The following is a 20,356-nucleotide window of genomic DNA, read 5'->3' on the forward strand; positions in this document are numbered from 1 at the left end:
TGATTGCTCTAGATTGAGGCCTTCAGCGACAGCCTGCTGGAATTAAGCTCCACCAGCAGGATGCCTGTAAGCATCTCAGCGTTTAGTGGAGTGGCCAAAGTCGCAGAAAGAGACTCTGCCATTTTCTCAGCAGACGAAACTCGAGAGGCTTCCGAGTCTCACGACGATTCTTTACTTCTCCGCTGCCTTGTCTGGTACTTTTTAGACATTTCTTTGACGTGAGAACCTTATCCCATCGAACTAATAAAATTCCACCCCAAAAGCACTCCCCAAAACCAGGCGAAAAGGGCCAAAATCAAAATAAGCCTCCAAATAATCTACCGACACAACCCTTTTGTTTATACCAATCAATGGATTCTTGTTATTTGAGCTGACATCCAAAGCAGGACATTGTAAATGGAAAGATGTTATAGACTCAATTTTGAATCTGTCGGCTAATCAGTCTTTAAAGGCATGCAGAAGGGCAGTGGCATTTGCTGAACTGATACTACTACCATCATCATATTAAATTCAGAAAATATCATTTAAAAGTTTATTTGAAAAATATGTATCCAATTTTAAAAGAAAGAGGAACTTTTTATTCTCAGATAGAATTAGCATGAGATCGATCACAGACATTTTTTTTCACTTCATAAGATCACAAGATAGATTCAGATGAAAAAATGATCTTTAGCCCATTTGGTCACATCCATTGAGAAGACCAAGGACATTGACTTCCAATTGTAGCATCTGTTTCTTAAATGAACCCTGTCTTCTTCACCTTTCCTGATGGTAATCCATTGCAATCTTTGGACAACATTGGAGTAAAATGCAATCCATGATCACTCAACACACTCTCCCCAATCTTGAAACAGTGCCGCTCTTTATTGCTACCCTGTTGTTTCTGAAAGTATTATTCCAGACATATGCACTATATTCCATTAAGAATCTTATATGCCTCAAAAGACATTTATTATTGTGCCTTAAGATTGCCTGAAAAGGGATGGCACAGTGGTTAGCACTGCTGCCTCACAGCACCAGGGACCCAGGTTCAATTCCTGGCTTGGGGCACTGGCTGTGCGGACCCTGCACATTCTCCCTGTGTCTGCGTGGGTTTCCTCCGGATGCTCCGGTTTCCTCCCACAGTCCAAAGATGTACAGGTTGATTGACTGGCCATGCTAAATTACCCCTTGTTGTCCAAAGATGTGCAGGTTAGGTGAGGTTATGGGGTTACAGGAATAGGTCGGGGGAGTGAGATTAGGTTTTTCCAGAGGGTCGGTGCAGACTCAATGGGCTGAATGGCCTCCTTCTGCACTGGAGGAATTTTATAATAGGAAGTCAACCAGAAATGCTGGACTATTTATTCTGGGAGCATGATGAGAAGATAGGAATTATTTTAGACAAAATGAACTATTAACATATTATTCCTAATTGTTCACATTAATATATAATAAAAATAATTGTTCAAGAGTACCATTGCATGTAAATATAAATGTGCAAAAAGAGCTTGAGTAACAGAATTTTGCAGTTCATTCTAAAATGCGATAATTTGTGTGCACTCATTAAACTTGATTTTATTTAGCAAAGCCTTTGTAGGTTGGAGTACTTTAAACTACAGAAGCTATGGGGATCATTTTCAATTTTGCTTCCTAGGAGTAACCTGTTGGTGTTGATTGCATCCCTGTGGTAGAAATTTCATTCCATCCACCAGCTTTCCAACCAGGGCTGCAAAGTTGAAGATGATCTATTTTTACACTAAATTACTTGAAAAGTACACTTAATTCATTGAGATGGGCCATTAGTGCAGGCTGCTCAAGAGATAAACTGGGTTGGGTGATTTCCTGCTGACCGCTCAAAGTTTTCATCTGAAGGTTAACATATTTGATTTTCAAGGTGCTTCTACCAACTGGCGTACAGCCAATTCCAAAGAGCTGCTCAAAAATTCCGAGGCACTGTGTGTTCTTGTGAATGGTGCCAGCCACCGCTACAGCAACGAACCCATGTTTAGAAGTTACACTTCTCATGCCGTTCTTGCTGATGTTGGGATTGAAGAGCAGTTGTTCATCCTTCACCAGGGACAGCAAGCGCTGACTGACCATTGCCGAACTCTGGTAATGCTCGGTTTTCTGTTGCTCGCTTTTGTGTTCCCGGACAGAATAAGCAAAGTGAAGTATTGCATCCTCCCAAAAGTGTTGTGGACCCCACTCTTCTGGTTGTTGGCCAAAGGAAGGATTTTGGGAGTTCAGAAGGATAAAGAACCATTGGCAGAACTTCTCCCCTATCATTTGGGAGTCAAAGTATCCATCTGTCTGCGATGGTGTCTCGCACTGGAAAGTTATAAGGAGCAGGAATAAAATCAAATCATTAGAACAGCATACAAATGAATAGCAATGATAAATATATTTAAGGTATAAAATATGCACTGGGTAAGGAATAAAAGGAGGACATTGCAACCTTGTCCTTCCTTTGTTCTGAGAACTAATAGTTGGAATTGGGACCAATGATTGTGTTGTGAACATAGAGGAAATTTAGCTAATGCTTGAGAGGATCTAAAGTAAGGAATAAAAACCAGTGTGGTCTTTAGATCATGAGAGAATGTAAATGCAGCTTTCTACCATAGCTCCCCAAGGAACATCCACATCTACTTGACATCGAGGGGCTGGTTTAGCTCACTGGGCTAAATCGCTGGCTTTGAAAGCAGACCAAGCAGGCCAGCAGCACGGTTCGATTCCCGTACCAACCTCCCCGGACAGGCGCCAGAATGTGGCGACTAGGGGCTTTTCACAGTAACTTCATTGAAGCCTACTCGTGACAATAAGTGATTTTCATGTTCATTTCAAATTGAAAATGATGGGAAAATACTCAGATCATTAGAAAGGCAAAGAGCAGAACACACCACCAGACCCCACCATAATCACAGGCCCCTCTCACCCAGGTTATTCTCTCTTCCAACCTCTCCCATTGGGAAGAAGATACAAATGTCTGAGAACACGCACTAATAGATTCAAAAACAGCTTCTTCCCCGGTGTCACCAGACTCCTGAATGACCCTCTTATGGACTGAACTGATCTCTACACGCATCTTCTCTACTGAGTAGTACTACACTCCGTATGCTTCACCCGATGTCATATTTACATTGTATATCTATCAAGTATCCTTTTTTCATGTATTGACCGATCTGACTGGACCGTACACAGAACAATACTTTTCACTGTACCTCAGAACACATGACAATAAACCAAAATCTAATCCAGACTGTCTAGAGCATGAAATGCTCAAATAAGAAATCCTCCTTTAATCGGGAATATTAGGTTGCCGTGGTGTGAAAGAAAGATGACAGTTTCACGCACAAGAATACAGAAAGGAAATATAAGAACATAGGAAGAAGAAAAGGCCACTCAGGGGCAGCATGGTGGTGCAGTGGGTTAGCCCTGCTGCCTCACGGCACCGAGGTCCCAGGTTCTCTTTTCAGAAAGCCTCAGCTACCCACCTGGGACTACAGAGGCCTGGAGACAAACCACAAGCTGAAAGTTGCTGTGAGCAATATAACCCTCTCCAGGAAGCTGCTAAAAGTTGTAAGTATTGCATCTTGAAACCACAGAACTGAATCAATCTACAGGAATGTCATTGCAGGCTGTAGACAAGGACAAGGATCTACTTTTTCTCCAGAGAGACTGAGAGTGTTTATTTCTAAAACCACAGATACCTGAATTAATCCACAGTAAAAACATTGAACGGAAGGCCAGAATTGAAAAAAAGCTTCCGTAAATCTGAAGCAAAGACTCTTATCTATTCACTTTCCTTTTTTTTAAATAAATTTTAGAGTACCCAATTATTTTTTCCAATTAAGGGGCAATTTAGCGTGGCCAATTCACCTAACCTGCACATCTTTTGGGTTGTGGGGGCGAAACCCACACAGACACGGGGAGAATGTGCAAACTCCACACGGACAGTGACCCAAGGCCGGGATTCGAACCCGGGTCCTCAGCGCCGTAGGCAGCAATGCTAACCACTGTGCCACCATGCTGCCCCACTTTTCTTTTTTAAATAAATTTAGAGTACCCAATTCATTTCTTCCAATTAAGGGGCAATTTAGCGTGGCCAATCCACCTATCCTGCACATCTTTGTATTGTGGGGACGAAACCTACGCAAACACGGGGAGAACGTGCAAAGTCCACATCGAACCTGGGACCGCGGCGCCGTGAGACAGCAGGGCTAACCACTGCACCACCGTGCTTCCCCCTATTCACTTTCATCCTTATTATTTTTCACCCCTTCCCCTCCTCTGTTTGTCTGTCTTGCCTTGTGTTTGTGGGTAGATTGTGGAGACAGTGAAAGTGGGAGTCAGGAGTTAAATGATAGTTAACCAATTGTATTTACTGTGTATGTTATTATAGTTCTTGTTATAAATAAACAGCAATTGTGTTTAAACCTGGTGACTGTAATTATTGGACAGTCAATGGCCAAAGACTCAGGGTACTTTCATACGAATTATTGGTTAATTTGTCAACACTTTGTGTTGTAACTCCAAGGCATGTGGGCTGGAATTGACCGTGCACTAGCCCAGGGTGTCGTAACAACTACGCCAATTTTTGATTAGTGCTGTATAGGCACAATGGCAGAATTACTTTTGTCTGATAAATATGAACATATACAAATATAGGAGCTGGTTTAGCACAATGGGATAAACAGCTGGCTTGTAAAGCAGAACAAGGCCAGCAGCGCAGGTTGAATTCCCATACCAGTCTCCCCGAACAGGCGCAGGAATGTGGCGACTAGGAGCTTTTCACAATAATTTCATTGAAGCCTACTTGTGATAATAAATGATTATTATTATTATTATTAACCAAGAGGGCAGCACGGTAGCATGGTGGTTAGCATAAATGCTTCACAGCTCCAGGGTCCCAGGTTCGGTTCCCGGCTGGGTCACTGTTTGTGCGGAGTCTGCACGTCCTCCCCGTGTGTGTGTGGGTTTCCACCGGGTGCTCCGGTTTCCTCCCACAGTCCAAAGATGTGCGGGTTAGGTGGATTGGCCATGCTAAATTGCCCGTAGTGTCCTAAAAAAAGTAAGGTTAAGGGGGGGGGGGTTGTTGGGTTACGGGTATAGGGTGGATACGTAGGTTTGAGTAGGGTGATCATTGCTCGGCACAACAGCAAGGGCCGAAGGGCCTGTTCTGTGCTGTACTGTTCTATGTTCTATGAAACAATATTGCAGAGTTTAGGATACAAAATCTCTGAGGTGCTAAACATTTTTTGATGTGAAATGAATTACCTGTGTAACGTTCAAATGTATATTCATTTGTATTTCCAGTTGTCTCTTTGCCTCATCCTGTGCTTGCTCCCTCATTTGTTCTTGCACTTGTCTCTTAATTTGCTCTTCCAGGTGTCTTCTCGCCTTCTGCTCTGCTTGTTTCATAATTTGCTCATCCACTTCTCTTTTCCTCTGTTCTTCTGCTTGTCTTGCCTGTTCCTCCACTTGTCGTTTCCTCTGTTCTTCTGCTTGTCTTGCCTGTTCCTCCACTTGTCTTCTCCTCTGTTCTGCTGCTTGTCTTGCCTGTTCCTCCACTTGTCTTCTCCTCTGTTCTGCTGCTTGTCTTGCCTGCTCCTCCACTTGTCGTTTCCGCTGTTCTTCTGCTTGTCTTGCCTGTTCCTCCACTTGTCTTCTCCTCTGTTCTGCTGCTTGTCTTGCCTGTTCCTCCACTTGTCTTCTCCTCTGTTCTGCTGCTTGTCTTGCCTGCTCCTCCACTTGTCTTCTCCTCTGTTCTTCTGCTTGTCTTGCCTGTTCCTCCACTTGTCTTCTCCTCTGTTCTGCTGCTTGTTTTGCCTGCTCCTCCACTTGTCTTCTCCTCTGTTCTGCTGCTTGTCTTGCCTGTTCCTCCACTTGTCTTCTCCTCTGTTCTGCTGCTTGTCTTGCCTGTTCCTCCACTTGTCTTCTCCTCTGTTCTGCTGCTTGTCTTGCCTGCTCCTCCACTTGTCGTTTCCTCTGTTCTTCTGCTTGTCTTGCCTGTTCCTCCACTTGTCTTCTCCTCTGTTCTGCTGCTTGTCTTGCCTGTTCCTCCACTTGTCGTTTCCTCTGTTCTTCTGCTTGTCTTGCCTGTTCCTCCACTTGTCTTCTCCTCTGTTCTGCTGCTTGTCTTGCCTGTTCCTCCACTTGCCTTCTCCACTGTTTTTCTGCTTGTCTTGCCTGCTCCTCCACTTGTCGTTTCCTCTGTTCTTCGGCTTGTCTTGCCTGCTCCTCCACTTGTCTTGCCTGCTCCTCCACTTGTTGTTTCCTCTGTTCTTCGGCTTGTCTTGCCTGCTCCTCCACTTGTATTCTCTTCTGTTTTTCTGCTCGTCTTGCCTGCTTCTCCACTTGTCGTTTCCTCTGCTTTTCTGCTCGTCTTGCCTGCTCCTTCACTTGTCGTTTCCTCTGTTCTGCTGCTTGTCCTGCCTGCTTCTCCAGTTGTCTTCTCCACTGTTTTTCTAGTCTTCTTGCCTGCTTCTCCACTTGTCTTCTCCTCTGTTTTTCTGCTTGATTTGCCTGCTTCTCCACTTCTCTTTTCCGCTGTTCTTCTGCTTGTCTTACCAGCTCCTCCACTTGTCTTCTCTGTTTTTCTGCTCGTCTTGCCTTCTTCTTCAGTTGTCGTTTCCTCTGTTCGTCTTCTTGTCTTCCCTGCTCCTCCACTTGTCTTATCCTCTGTTCTTCTGCTTGTCTCCTCTGCCCCATCTCTCGTCTCCTTGCCTGCTCCTCCACTTGTCTTGCCTGCTCCAATTCCCTTTGTGCCACCTTGAATTCTTGTGCCTTGGCTTTTACCTTTGCTTTTTCAATTTTCCCCTGCTCCAATTCTTGTTTCCTAACTTGCAGCAGAAGGTTGTGATTTGTATTGTCTGTTACCTTTTTTTTCTTCCATTCTTCCTGTATCCAGTATAACAAAGCTTTGTTAATAAGTTGCTGTTTGTCTGCTGAAGCTGATATGACAATGTCATGCCTGAATAAGTACTTCATTATTGCCTCTCGGACAACCTTCCGCCGTTTTAGTAGTTCTTCTGCACTTTGGCTATAATTTAGAATGACACTGATGGTTTCTACAAGGAAATCAAAAAAGAAGTTTAATTTGTATATATAACACTGGAATAACAATGATTACAGCACAGAAGGAGGGCATTTATCCCATCATGTCTATTCAACAGCAACTTAGCTAGTCCCACTTTCCTTAGCTTTTTCCTTAGCCCTGATTTTTTTCCTCAGCTGCAATTCAAAATTGAAAGGTATCATTTGATCATTGTGTTCAGCAAAACATTCCGGTTGTAACCACTCATTGCGTAAAAGGGTTTCCTCATGTCAGTTTTGGGTTTTTGCCATTCTTAAATAGACTTTGGTTCTTGGCTCTACTGCCAATGGGAAGTTTTTCTCTATCTGTTCTGACCAGAACCTCTCAGGACTTTAAACATCACTGTCAACTCTCCTCTCCACCTTCTCTTCTCCAAGGGAAACAAGTCCAACTTCTCCAATCCATCCACTTGACTGAACTCCCTCATTTCTGGAACCATTCTCATTTATCTGCATCCAGTCTTCACACCGTGAGGAGCCCAGAATTGAAAATGATACTCCAATTGAAGCAGAACCAGTATTTTATAAAGACTTATTACTAAACCCCTGGCTTTTCTACTCTCTGCCTTAATTTATAAAGTTCAGGATCCTGTACACCATTTTAACTACTGTCTCAACTTACCCTGCCACCTTCAATAATTTGTATTGTTTCGAAAAGCTTTCCTGCCACTGCGGTTACACAGACAGGCCTGTACTTACTGAGTTTATCCTTACACCCCTTTGTTAACAAAGGTGTCTTCTGAGACTACCTCAATATCGAAGGAGTATTGGAAAATTATAGTTAGTATTTCTGCAATTTCCAACCTTATTTGCCTCGGTATCCTCAGATGTATCCCAGCCAGTCCCTTCAACTTAAAGTACAAACAACCTTCCTAATACTGATCTGAATTTTTAGCTCATCCAGTATCCCCCCTTTCTGTTGGAAACTTTAAGAGTCCCTTTTGGTTAGCTCCCAATTTCTTCTTATATTCTCTGCTACCTTCTCATTTCCTTTTTCACTTACCCACTGAACTTTCTATATTTAGCTTGATCCTCACTTGTATTATCAACTGGCACCCCTCTTTCTGCTTCACCTTAATCACTACCCTTTTCATTATGCTTCGCTCAGCAAAAGAAATCGGAGACCATTCAACACCACTTTCCCACCTACTCACAATATCCAAAGATTCCTTGGGGAGCAAGAAACTGTCAACCTCTACCTTAAATATATTCAAGAAAGGAACATCCACAACCCTCAGGGATAGACTTTCACAACCCTTTGAGTGAAGCTCTGGGGTTGTTTGTTCTACCTTTACCCATCTTGTGAAAATAAAATGACTGTATCCACAGTATCGCCTCTTTAAAGGCAACCAGTTGTTCCATTACAGTTTTGCCTGACAATCTATGATTCATTTTATCTGGGGTCAGATCTGTTCTCACCTCACTGAAATTGGCTCTCCTCCAATTCTATATTTTTACTCGATTGTTCCGAGCCTTTCTCTTTGCCTAACATAAAATTTGGTTTCTTAACAAACCAAAATGGCTGAACTGTTTTGGCAAGTGCCAACATGAACTCCCTTCTGTCCTTTTCAATTAAAACCAAATAAGGCTGAAACACCCTTGGAACCTCCAGTGGACTCCCTTCAAGTCAGCAGAACTGCTAGAAAATAGACAGCATTCCAGATATGCAGTCTCTTCCCCATCTGGGGCCATGTGTGAGAGTTTCCTAAACTTGGAATTCCCATACACAAGCTCCTTATAGGGCTGGATTGCGACCAGAACTATAACCCTACTACTCTCACACATACAGCCCCATATCCCCCAGATCTCTTGATGGTCGGGGTTTGTTCATTTCCAGAGATGAGGGGAGCTAATTGGCTGTGGTGCATGCTTTCGGAATTTTGCTGGAGGTTGGGAGCTTTCGATGGATGTTTTAGCCCAATTAGCCCACAGTTTAATTTTAGGAACAGCGTGTTCATGTTACGCCAACAAATTTAAATAATTTGTGGTGGAAAGAAGATTGTGTTCTTTCGACATCCCAACCGTCCCAATTATAGGGAATCATAAGGCTAATTGTGTTTGTGAGGCAATGTTTTATTCACTCTGTCAGTTGTTGAAATTACGTTGCTACCCAAGCTGAGTTCCATGGTAACAACATGCTTCCATTCCTTCATTTTCTGGTTGGTTCTGCAGATGGATTTACATTTGATGTTGCCATACCTCATTATAGTCTGATATGCACTTCCTACAGTAATGTCGTGCATGCATTATTTAGAAATACTGGGTGAATTTAATGTTAATGTCAATTCTTCAATGCATGCCCATGCAGGATCTATATAGATGCTGGCAAGGCATTAGTTGTGCATTGATATGTACTTTGCGCACTGGTTAGCACTGCTGTCTCATGGCACTGAGGACCTGCGTTCGATCCTGGCCCCGGGTCACTGTCCATGTGGAGTTTGCACATTCCCCCCCGTGTCTGCCTGGGTCTCACCCCCACAACCCAAAGATGTGCAGAGTAGGTGGATTGGCCACGCTAAATTGCCACTAATTGGAAAAAAATAATTGGGTACCCTAGTAGAAAATAAAACATTACATTTTAGGAACAGCGTGTTTATGTTACGCCAACAAATTTAAATAATTTGTGGTGGAAAGAAGATTGTGTTCTTTCGACATCCCAACCGTCCCAATTATAGGGAATTAGAGGGGCCTCACGGTGGCATGGTGGTTAGCATCAATGCTTCACAGCTCCAGGGTCCCAGGTTCGATTCCCGGCTGGGTCACTGTCTGTGGAGTCTGCACGTCCTCCCCGTGTGTGCGTGGGTTTCCTCCGTGTGCTCCGGTTTCCTCCCACAGTCTAAAGATGTGCGGGTTAGGTTGGATTGGCCATGATAAATTGCCCGTAGTGTAAGGTTAATGGGGGGAAGTGTTGGGTTACGGGTATACGGGTTACGTGGGTTTAAGTAGGGTGATCATTGCTCGGCACAACATTGAGGGCCGAAGGGGCCTGTTCTGTGCTGTACTGTTCTATGTTCTATGTATTTTTCTTTGGAATGCTACAAATTTAGAATTTTCTGTAACCATTTTTAGAAAATATTTTGAGGCATTTATAATTTTAACATTTTAAACAGAGAACTCCAACACATGCAAAAACCTACAATAGCATACCCAACTCCCCCCAACCTTAAACCCTAACGAGCTATACATTAAATTCCCTGCACTTATTCGGCACTTCTATGCCTCCCCCTTTCCCCCTCCCCACCCCCCTCCTGCTGACGGTCAATTCTCCTTGAAGAAGTCGATGAACGGCTATCACATCCAAGTGAACCCCTGTAATGAACCCCTTAAGGCTAACTTAATTTTCTCTAGCCTAAGAAATCCTGCCACATCACTGACCCAAACCCCCGACTTTGGAGGCTCCGAGTCCCCCCATCCCAGCAAAATCCGTCTCCGGGCCACCAGTGAGGCAAAGGCCAAAACATTGGCCTCTCTCCCTGCCTCGGGCTCCCGGATCTTCCAACACTCCAAATATTGCCACATCTGGACTCGGAGTCACCCTCTCTTCCAGGACTTCTGACATGACATCCGAAAATCCCTGCCAAAATCCCCTCAGCCTCGGACACACCCAAAACAAATGTACATGGTTTGTAGGACCTCCCGCACAGAGTGCACACCTGTCCTCCACTTCCTCAAAAAACCTACTCATCCGGATCACAGTCAAATGAGCCCTGTGGATCACCTTGAACTGGATCAGGCTAAGCCTGGGACATGACGAGGATGCATTGACTCTCCTCAGGGCCTTCTCCCATAACCAGACTTCCAACTGTCCTCCCAGCTCTTCCTCTTGAATCCTGCGGGTGGACTCACTTTGGAGCATCTGCGATGCTGAGGACGTCGTGGATAGCACGTTTAGCGAGTTGGTCACACTGCAGGTTAAAGTTACTGAGGGAGATAGAAAATGGGTGACCAAAAGACAGAGCAACAGTAGGAATGCAGTGCAGGTGTCCACTGCGGTCATCTCCCTGCAAAACAGATATACCGCTTTGGATACTGTTGAGGGAGATGGCTCACCAGGGGAAGGCAGCAGCAGCCAAGTTCATGGCACTGTGGCTGGCTCTGCTGCGCAGCAGGGCAGGATGGAGAATGGTAGGGCTATAGTGATAGGGGACTCAATCGTAAGGGGAATAGACAGGCGGTTCTGCGGACGCAATCGAGATTCCAGGATGGTATGTTGCCTCCCTGGTGCAAGGGTCAAGGATGTCTCAGGGCGGCTGCAGGACATTCTGGGGCGGGGGGGGGGGGGGGGGGTGAACAGCCAGCTGTCGTGGTGCACATAGGCACCAACGATATAGGTAAAAGAAATGGGACGAGGTCCTACAAGCCAAATTCAGGGAGTTGAGTTAAACTAAAAGGTAGGACCTCAAAAGGTAGCAATCTGAGGATTGCCACCTGTGCCACGAGCTAGTCAGAGTAGGGATGTCAGGATAGATAGGATGAATGCGTGGCTTGAGAGATGGTGCAAGAGAGAGTGTTTCAGATTCCTGGGGCAATGGAACCGGTTCTGGGGGATGTGGGACCAGTACATACCGGTTGGTCTGCATCCGATGTCCTGGGAGGGGGGGGGGGGGGGGGGGGTCTGCTCTGAGCTGCTGGGGAGGGTTTAAACTAATATGGCAGGGGATGGGAACCAATCCAGGAAGTCGGAAGGTAGTAAAACAGGGACAGAAACAAAAGGCAGTAAGGGGGAAAGTGTAAGGCAGAGAAGTCATAGTCAAAAATCAAAAAGGGTGACAATACAAGGTACAGTGACTGAGGGGAGCTCAGTGAATAGGCCCAGTAATACTAAAAGGAATAAAACGGGAAGTAAAAACGTAAATGGTAAGTGATGTGGCAGGTTGTTACATGAAGATGAAATGAAAATCGCTTATTGTCACGAGTCGGCTTCAATTAAGTTACTGCAAAAAGCCCCTAGTCGCCACATTCCGGCGCCTGTCCAGGGAGGCTGGTACGGGAATCGAACCGTGCTGCTGGCCTGCTTGGTCTGCTTTAAAAGCCAGCGATTTAGTCCAGTGAGCTAAACCAGCCCCTAATGGAATTTTGTCCTTCATTGCTAGAGGGATGGAGTTTAAGACTAGGAAGGTTATGCTGCAATTGTATAAGGTGTTAGTGAGGTCACACCTGGAGTATTGTGTTCAGTTTTGGTCTCCTTAGCTGAGAAAGGACATACTGGCACTGGAGGGTGTGCAGAGGAGATTCACTAGGTTAATCTCAGAGTTGAAGGAGTTGGATTACGAGGAGAGGTTGAGTAGACCGGGACTGTACTCGTTGGAATTTAGAAGGATGAGGGGGGATCTTATAGAAACATATAAAATTATGAAGGGAATAGATAGGATAGATGCGGGCAAGTTGTTTCCACTGGCGGGTGAAAGCAGAACTAGGGGACATAGCCTCAAAATAAGGGGAAGTAGATTTAGGACTGAGTTTAGGAGGAACTTCGTCACCCAAAGGGTTGTGAATCTATGGAATCCCTTGGCCAGTGAAGCAGCTAAGGCTCCTTCATTAAATGTTTTTAAGATAGACATAGATAGTTTTTGAGGAATAAAGGGATTAAGGGTTATGGTGTTCAGGCCAGAAAGTGGAGCTGAGTCCAAAAAGGATCAGCCATGATTTCATTGAATGGCGGAGCAAGCTCGAGGGGCCAGATGGTCTACACCTGCTCCTAGTTCTTATGCTCTCTTCCCCTCCCCAATTGGCACCCTTCCCACTCTATCAGTTCCTTGTATATTTCCGAGACCCTCCCCTCCCCAACCCCTGTTTTAGACATCACCTTATCCGGTAGTTAGCATGAGGCGAGAGAAGCTCGGGACCTGCCTCCGTCGGGAAACCCTCCTCAATGAAGACATCTCCAAATCTCTCAATCCCTGCCCGTTGCCACCTCCTGAAGCCCTCGTCCAGCCCTCCCGGAGGGAACCGGTGATTGTTACAGATCAGTGACCACACCGACGCCCCCTCCCAGTCTCATGTGCTGCCAGTCCATTGCCCCCAAACTCTCAGGGCTGCCACATACCACTGGGCCTGTGGAGTACTGAGCCGGCGAGAACAGCAGAAGTGCCGTTAACAAAGCTTCAAACTCGTGCCCTTACAAGATGCCATTTCCACTCGCTCCAGCACCAACCCCTCCCCACTACCCATTTTTCCGAACCATCGATATATTAGCCGCCCAGTAGTAATGAATAAGTTGGAAGGGCCAGAGCCCCCAGCCCCCCCACCCCCCACCGCCCCCCGCGCCCCCCACCGCCCCACCCCCACCGCCCCCCCCCCACCGCCCCCGCCCCCACCCCGCCCCCCCGCCCCCGCGCCCACCGCACCGCCCCGCCCCCACGCCCCCGCGCCCCCACCGCCCCCACCGCCCCCCCCACCCAACCGCCCACCCCCCCGCCCCCCCCCCCCACCCCCCCCACCCCCGCCCCACCCCCCGCCCCCCCCCCCACCCACCCCCACCCCCCCACCCCCCCACCCCCCCCCACCCCCCCCCCCCCCCACCCCCCCACCCCCCACCCCCCCCCCCCACCACCCCCCCCACCCCACCCCCCCCCCCCCCCCCCACCCCCCCCCCCCACCCCCCACCGCCCCCCCCCCCCCCCCCCACGCCCCCCCCCCCACCCCCCCCCACCCACCACCCCCCCCCACCCACCCCCCCCCCCCACCCCCCCCCCCCCCCCCCCCCACCCCCCCCACCCCACCCCCCCCCCCACCCCCACCCACCCCCCCCCACCCCCCCCCACCCCACCCCCCCCCCCACCCCCCCACCCCCGCCCCCCCCACCACCCCCCACCCACCCCCCACCCCCGCCCCCCCCCCCCACCCCCCCACCCCCGCCCCCCCCCCACCCCCCCCCCCACCCCCCACCCCCCCCCCCCCCCACCCACCCCCCCACCCACCCCCCACCCCCCCGCCCCCCCCCACCCCCCCCCACCCCCCCCCCCCACCCCCGCCCACCCACCCCCCACCCACCCCCCACCCCCGCCCCCCCCCCCACCCCCCCCCCCCCACCCCCCCCCCCCACCCCCCACCACCCCCCCCACCCCCCCACCACCCACCACCCACCAGATGCCCCACCCCCTCATCTCTCCCGCCAAATGTTCGATGCCCTCAGCGTCATTGCCAAAGGCTCTATGGCCAGGGCAAACAGTAGTGGGGAGAGTGGATACCCCTGTTCTCATCCCCCGGCACAGACTAAAATATTCTGATCAAACCCTATTTGTCCTTACATTTGCCACCGGTGCCAAAGAGTCATCGGACTCGAAACTTGAACTCTTTTCTCTCCCTACGTATGCTGCCAGACCTGCTGAGATTTTCCAGCATTTTCTTTCAATGTCATCCCAATTCAGGGCATATATATTTACCAATACCGCAGCCATTCCCTTCAGCTTCCCAGAAACCATAACATATCTACCCCCCAAGTCCGCTTCTATATTCCCCACCAAAACCAACCTTTTGTTATTTTTATTGAAATGCAAGGCGACTCTCTACAAACTCTCCCCAACAGATCCACTTTTAACTTAACTTATACTCGTTCTAACCTTTTAAAAATGAATTCTAAAGCTAACATTATTACTAACCTCTCTTTTATCTTCCCTGCAGGCTTGAAGATCCTCCAGGCTTGAAGATCCTCCGAGGCCCTTGGAGACCTTTTGACCCGACCCGCCCTGACCTCCGTGACCTGGAAGAAGATCGGGCCCAAACCGGAAGTGAAGCCCCGACCTCGATTTGGAGCCGACCCGGGCCTCGGAGCTCCAAACCCGGCCTAACTACCGACGCCAGCCCCCGGATCTCCCGGCCTAGTCCCCGGAGCTCCCGACCCGACCCCCGACGGCAAGACCCGACCCAACGCGACCCCGAGAGACCCGCCAAGCGACCCGACCCGGAGAGGCCCGCCCAGCAACCCGACCTACCTGGTGATGGAAGAAATAAAAATCCACATGGAGGCCCCACAGTGCCGACTTCAAGATCCGACCCCAGGAGCGCCCAGGGAGGGAACAGACCATGGGACCTAGCCCAACCTGCCCCAGGAAGCCCCCGCCCACGACCCAGGACCCCAGAAACAACGGAGACCGCGCGCGAGGACCCGAACACGCTGCAAGGTATTCCCGCGCCCGCAGAACGCCGGGACCCATCCGGATCGCAAACTCGCCCCCCCAGCAATCCCTTTACCTCAACCAGCGCCCGGGACCCTGCCAGACGCGACCCCGGAAACGTAAACAGCGCCCTGGGCCCCACCAGCGCCCTGGACCCCGCCAGACGCAACCACCTACCTTCCACAAGGGCTGACGTCTCCCATTGGATCCCAGGATCATCCAGCAGCAGCCGCCGACCGAGGAAGCGAGGGAAACGCAGCGATCTGCAGGTTAGACTGAAGTAACGCGGTTTCAAGACCCCTCTCCCGAGCATACTGTGTTGTTCACCGCACATACTCCTGGCAAACGTCCAAGCGATTGAAAACAAGCTGGATGAACTTAACGCCATACTTACCTCTCAGAGGGAAGTAAGAGACTGCTGTGTGCTCTGTTTCACAGAGACATGGCTCACCCCCGCCTCACCGGACTGTGCCATACAACCTGAAGGCTTCTCTATTCACCGGGCGGACCGCACGGCATCTTCAGGCAAAGCGAAGGGTGGAGGGGTTTTTCCTCCTCATCAACTCCTCCTGGTGCTTGGATGTGGTGACCCTGGCGATCTACTGCTCCCCAGACCTGGAATGCTTGACCGTAAAGTGCCGCCCATACTATCTTCCACGTGAGTTCACTTCAGCCATTATCACAGCGGCCTACATCCCACCCCAGGCAGAAGTGAGGAAGGCGCTGGATGAACTTACACAGTCATAAACATCTATGAAACAGAACACCCGGAGGCCTTGTTCATTGTGGCCGGAGACTTCAACAAAGCCAACCTCAAGAGTGTACTGCCAAAATTCCACCAGCACATCTCCTGTCCCACCAGGGGCGACAACACTCTTGACCACTGCTACTCAAAAATCCAGGGCGACTACCGTTCCATCCCCCGACCGCATTTTGGGAAATCAGACCATAAGACTGTGCTCCTTCTCCCGGCTTACAAGCAGAAACTCAAGCGGGAGAATCCAGCTAAGAAGGTTGTGCAGTGCTGGTCCGAGGAGACAGAAGAGCTCTTACGTGACTGCTTAGAGACAGTGGACTGGTCCATATTTAAGAACTCAGCGACTAACTTAAATGAGTATGCCACCACCGTCACAGACTTCATCAGCAAATGTGTGGACGACTACGTGCCAAAGAAAGCAGTACATACGTTCCCCAACCGGAAACCATAGCTCAACCGCGAGATTGACTCCCTACTGAAGGACAGATCTGAGGCATTCAAGGCAGACGACCCTGTCCTATACAAGAAATCCAGGTACGACCTCCGCAAAGCCACCCGAGATGCCAAGAGAGAATATCAAACTAAGCTAGAGTCACAGACAGACTCTCGGCGATTGTGGCAAGGACTAAACAACATAACGGGCTACAAAGCGAAGCCGAGCAGTATCTCTGGCAGCAGCGCACCCCTCCCCGATGAACTTAATGCATTCTATGCTCGGTTTGAGCAGGTAACCAACAATCCGCTGTTGAGTGCCCCAGCAGCCCACAATTCACCCATACCCACCATCACAGTTTCCGAAGTCAGATCGGCCTTCCTGAAAGTGAACCCACGGAAGGGCATGGGCCCGGACGGGATCCCTGGTCGTGCACTCAGAGCCTGCGCATACCAGCTGGCAGAGGTATTCACAGACATCTTTAACCTATCCCTACTCCACTCCGAGGTCCCCACCTGTTTCAAGAAGACCGGTACCAAAGAAGAACCAGGCAACATGCCTCAATGACTACCGCCCGGTGGCCCTGACGTCAGTTGTAATGAAGTGCTTCAAGAGGCTGATCATGAAGCGCATCACCTCCATACTCCCGGAACGCCTTGACCCACTTCCATTCGCATACCGTCGCAACCGGTCCACATCAGACGCCATTTCCCTGGCCCTACACTCATCCCTAGAGCATCTTGAAAACAAGGACTCCTACATCAGACTCCTATTTATTGACTACAGCTCTGCCTTCAACACCATAATCCCAGCTAAGCTCATATCAAAGCTCCAAAACCTAGGACTTGGCTCTCCACTCTGGAACTGGATCCTTGACTTTCTGACCAACAGACCACAATCAGTAAGAATGAACACCAACACCTCCTCCACAATAGTCCTCAATACCAGTGCCCCGCAAGGCTGCGTACTTAGCCCCCTACTCTACTCCCAGTACACACAAGACTGCGTGGCAAAACTTGGTTCCAACTCCATCTACAAGTTTGCTGACGATTCGACCATAGTGGGCCGGATCTCGAATAACGACGAGTCCGAATACAGGAGGGAGATAGAGAATCTAGTGGAGTGGTGTAATGACAACAATCTCTCCCTCAATGCCAGCAAAACTAAAGAGCTGGTCATCGACTTCAGGAAGCAAAGTACTGTACACACCCCTGTCAGCATCAACGGGGCCGAGGTGGAGATGGCTAGCAGTTTCAAATTCCTAGGGGTGTGTTATGTTTCTTAAATGATGGTGGTACTTCCATTTCCCATCAGCCCCTTCTGTACATACTCAGGCGAGGATCACTACAGGATGCACATCACCAAAAATCTGTCCTGGTCCACTCACGTCGACGCTATCACCAAGAAAGCACAACAGCGCCTATACTTCCTCAGGAAACTAAGGAAATTCGGCGTGTCCACATTAACCCTTACCAACTTTTACAGATGCACTATAGAAAGCATCCTATCGGGCTGCATCACAGCCTGGTATGGCAACTGCTCGGCCCAGGACCGCAAGGAACTTCAGAGAGTCGTGAATACCGCCCAGTCCATCACACGAACCTGCCTCCCATCCATGGACTCCATCTACACCTCCCGCTCCCGCGGGACAGCGGGCAGCATAATCAAGGATCCCTCCCACCCGGCTTACTCACTTTTCCAACTTCTTCCATCGGGCAGGAGATACAGAAGTCTGAGAACACGCACGAACAGACTCAAAAACAGCTTCTTCCCCACTGTCACCAGACTCCTAAATGACCCTCTTATTGACTGACCTCATTAACACTACTCTGTATGTTTCAACCGATGCCAATGCTTATGTAGTTACATTGTATATCTTGTGTTGCCCTATTATGTATTCTCATGTATTTTCTTTAATTCCCTTTTCTTCCATGTACTGAATGATCTGTTGAGCTGCTTGCAGAAAAATACTTTTCACTGTACCTCGGTACACGTGACAATAAACAAATCCAATCCTTAGTGTTCAAAATTGCCCTTCGTGTTGGGTGATGGGTGAGGTTACTGGGTTATAGGGATAGGGTGGAGATGTGGGCTTGGGAAGGGTGCTCTTTCAAAGAGCCGGTGCAGACTCGAGGGACAAAATGGCCTCCTGCTGCACTGTAAATTCTATGATTCTATGAAGATTGTTTTAGTAAGATACAATGTAATTTTGTATCTATGCAATTTAGTATCTTTACACAAAAATAGCTTTCAAAAGTTTGTGTATTGCATCTGTGAAGCTTTGTTCCATTGAATAGTCTGAAGAGAAAACGTTGCCTGTACTTATTTTCAAAATACTGGTTTAAATGTTTCACCAAATCTGGCCTATTTATCTTCCAGTTAATTAAAATTAGAAATCACGTACAGCTACGCATTTTCTAGACACATTGTGGTAGCTTGATACACAAGTAAGTGCCTGTTTGTACCTACCTTCTGTAGTCGATACGTTCATCTTGTTGTTTATAGTGTCCTTCAGTGCAAACAAATCACTGTAGCTTAAGAATTGTAGGATTTCAGTGCACCCTGTTTCTTGCATCACAGAAAAATTAGGCATGTTTTTTTCCCCTGTTCAGTTTAATAAAATGTTTAAAATTAACTATACTGGAGTAACAAAACAAAAATAAATCGCAAATTTGCCTTTAAACAGTCCAAGTAGCTCACGTTGCGATGGTTTCCCGTATCCAAGAAGAGCTTCAAAATACTGATTCAGTGCACTCACAAAATGCAGTCAGGGTAAAGTGAAACTTAAATTATGCAAATAAATTGCATCATGGAAAATTGATACTCAAAGCCAGCTGACGTGAACAGGATGTATCAGACACAAAAACACAGCCACAAGAACTGAATAAATAATTCCTTTCACTTCCCCGAACTGACATTTGAAACTTTGTAGAAACTTCATTTCATTTTAAGTTTACTTTTAAAAAGTACACATGAATTTTCAGGAAAACCTTCAGGGTGCTTTTTGGCTGGTACATCGATTGTGGAAATTAATTCTGACTGCCAAGATTTTGGTGCTGCACGGTTCAAGGTGCCTTCATAATAACTAGGCTACAGTCCCCGGTCCTGTGGTTGGGGTGGTTTTGGGGTTTAGAGGAGGAAGGGTGGCTGCAGTAAGGGCAGGAGCAGCAGAAGATGGTTTTGAGTGTAACATATCTTTTCCGGGAAGAAGGCTGCAGAGTGGAGCTACTGATTGGCTGTTCCGGGGAGATTTGCATACGTGCAGTGTGGTCAGCGTAATTTGAAGGTGTACCTGTGCAAGAGACCCGAGGTGTTCAAGTGAAGGCAAGCATCCAGCAGAGGGCAGCAGAGTGGACCTACTGATTGGCTGTTCCGGGGAGGTTTGCATACGTGCAGTGCGGTCAGCGTAATTTCAAGGTGTACCTGTGCAAGTGACCCGAGGTGTTCAAGTGAAGGCAAGCATCCAGCAGAGGGCAGCAGAGCAGAGCTACTGATTGGCTGTTCTGGGGAGATTTGCATATGTGCAGTGCGGTCAGTGTAATTTGAAGGTGGTTTGTGAAGGGGCTGTTGTCAAGTGACAGTTTGGATACGGGGGGGGGGAGATGACTCACCAGGGGAAGGCAGTAGTAGCCAGGCTCATGGCACCGTGGCTGGCTTTGCTGCACAGAAGGGCAGGAAAAAGATTGGCAGGACTATAGTCATAGGGGATTCAATCGTAAGGGGAGTAGACGGGCGTTTCTGTGGTCGAAAACGAGACTCCCGAATGGTATGTTGCCTCCCAGGTGCATGGGCCAGGGATGTCTCCGATCGGCTGCAGGACATACTGAAGGGGGAGGGTGAACAGCCAGTTGTCGTGGTGCATATAGGCACCAACGATATGGGTAGAAGACGGGATGAGGTCCTACAATCAGAATTTAGGGAGTTAGGAGATAAGTTAAAAAGTAGGACCTCAAAGGTAGTAATCTCAGGATTGCTACC

The 20,356-nt window shown here is 48.4% G+C and overlaps 1 protein-coding gene across 3 annotated transcripts; it reads right to left on the reverse strand.

Moving 5' to 3' along the window:
• Nucleotides 1-555: 555 nt before the first annotated feature.
• LOC119968839 (trichohyalin-like) lies at nucleotides 556-19,181 on the reverse strand. Of its 3 annotated transcripts, none has more exons than XM_038801695.1 (4): nucleotides 18,848-19,181; nucleotides 6,166-7,046; nucleotides 5,254-6,120; nucleotides 556-2,307 (listed from the first exon to the last, which is right to left on the reverse strand). In XM_038801695.1, exons 1-4 carry the CDS (start codon nucleotides 18,969-18,971, stop codon nucleotides 1,741-1,743), a joined length of 2,439 nt encoding a protein of 812 aa, XP_038657623.1. In that variant the 5' UTR covers nucleotides 18,972-19,181; the 3' UTR covers nucleotides 556-1,740. The 3 variants fall into 3 exon arrangements, with proteins under 3 accessions (XP_038657623.1, XP_038657624.1, XP_038657622.1); XM_038801696.1 differs by having other exon boundaries at nucleotides 5,254-6,216; nucleotides 6,283-7,046; nucleotides 18,848-19,180; XM_038801694.1 differs by having other exon boundaries at nucleotides 5,254-7,046; nucleotides 18,848-19,180.
• Between the last annotated feature and the right edge of the window lie 1,175 nt (nucleotides 19,182-20,356).

This window comes from Scyliorhinus canicula, chromosome 7, assembly GCF_902713615.1.
Source record: "Scyliorhinus canicula chromosome 7, sScyCan1.1, whole genome shotgun sequence".
Taxonomy (NCBI): Eukaryota; Metazoa; Chordata; class Chondrichthyes; order Carcharhiniformes; family Scyliorhinidae; genus Scyliorhinus; species Scyliorhinus canicula.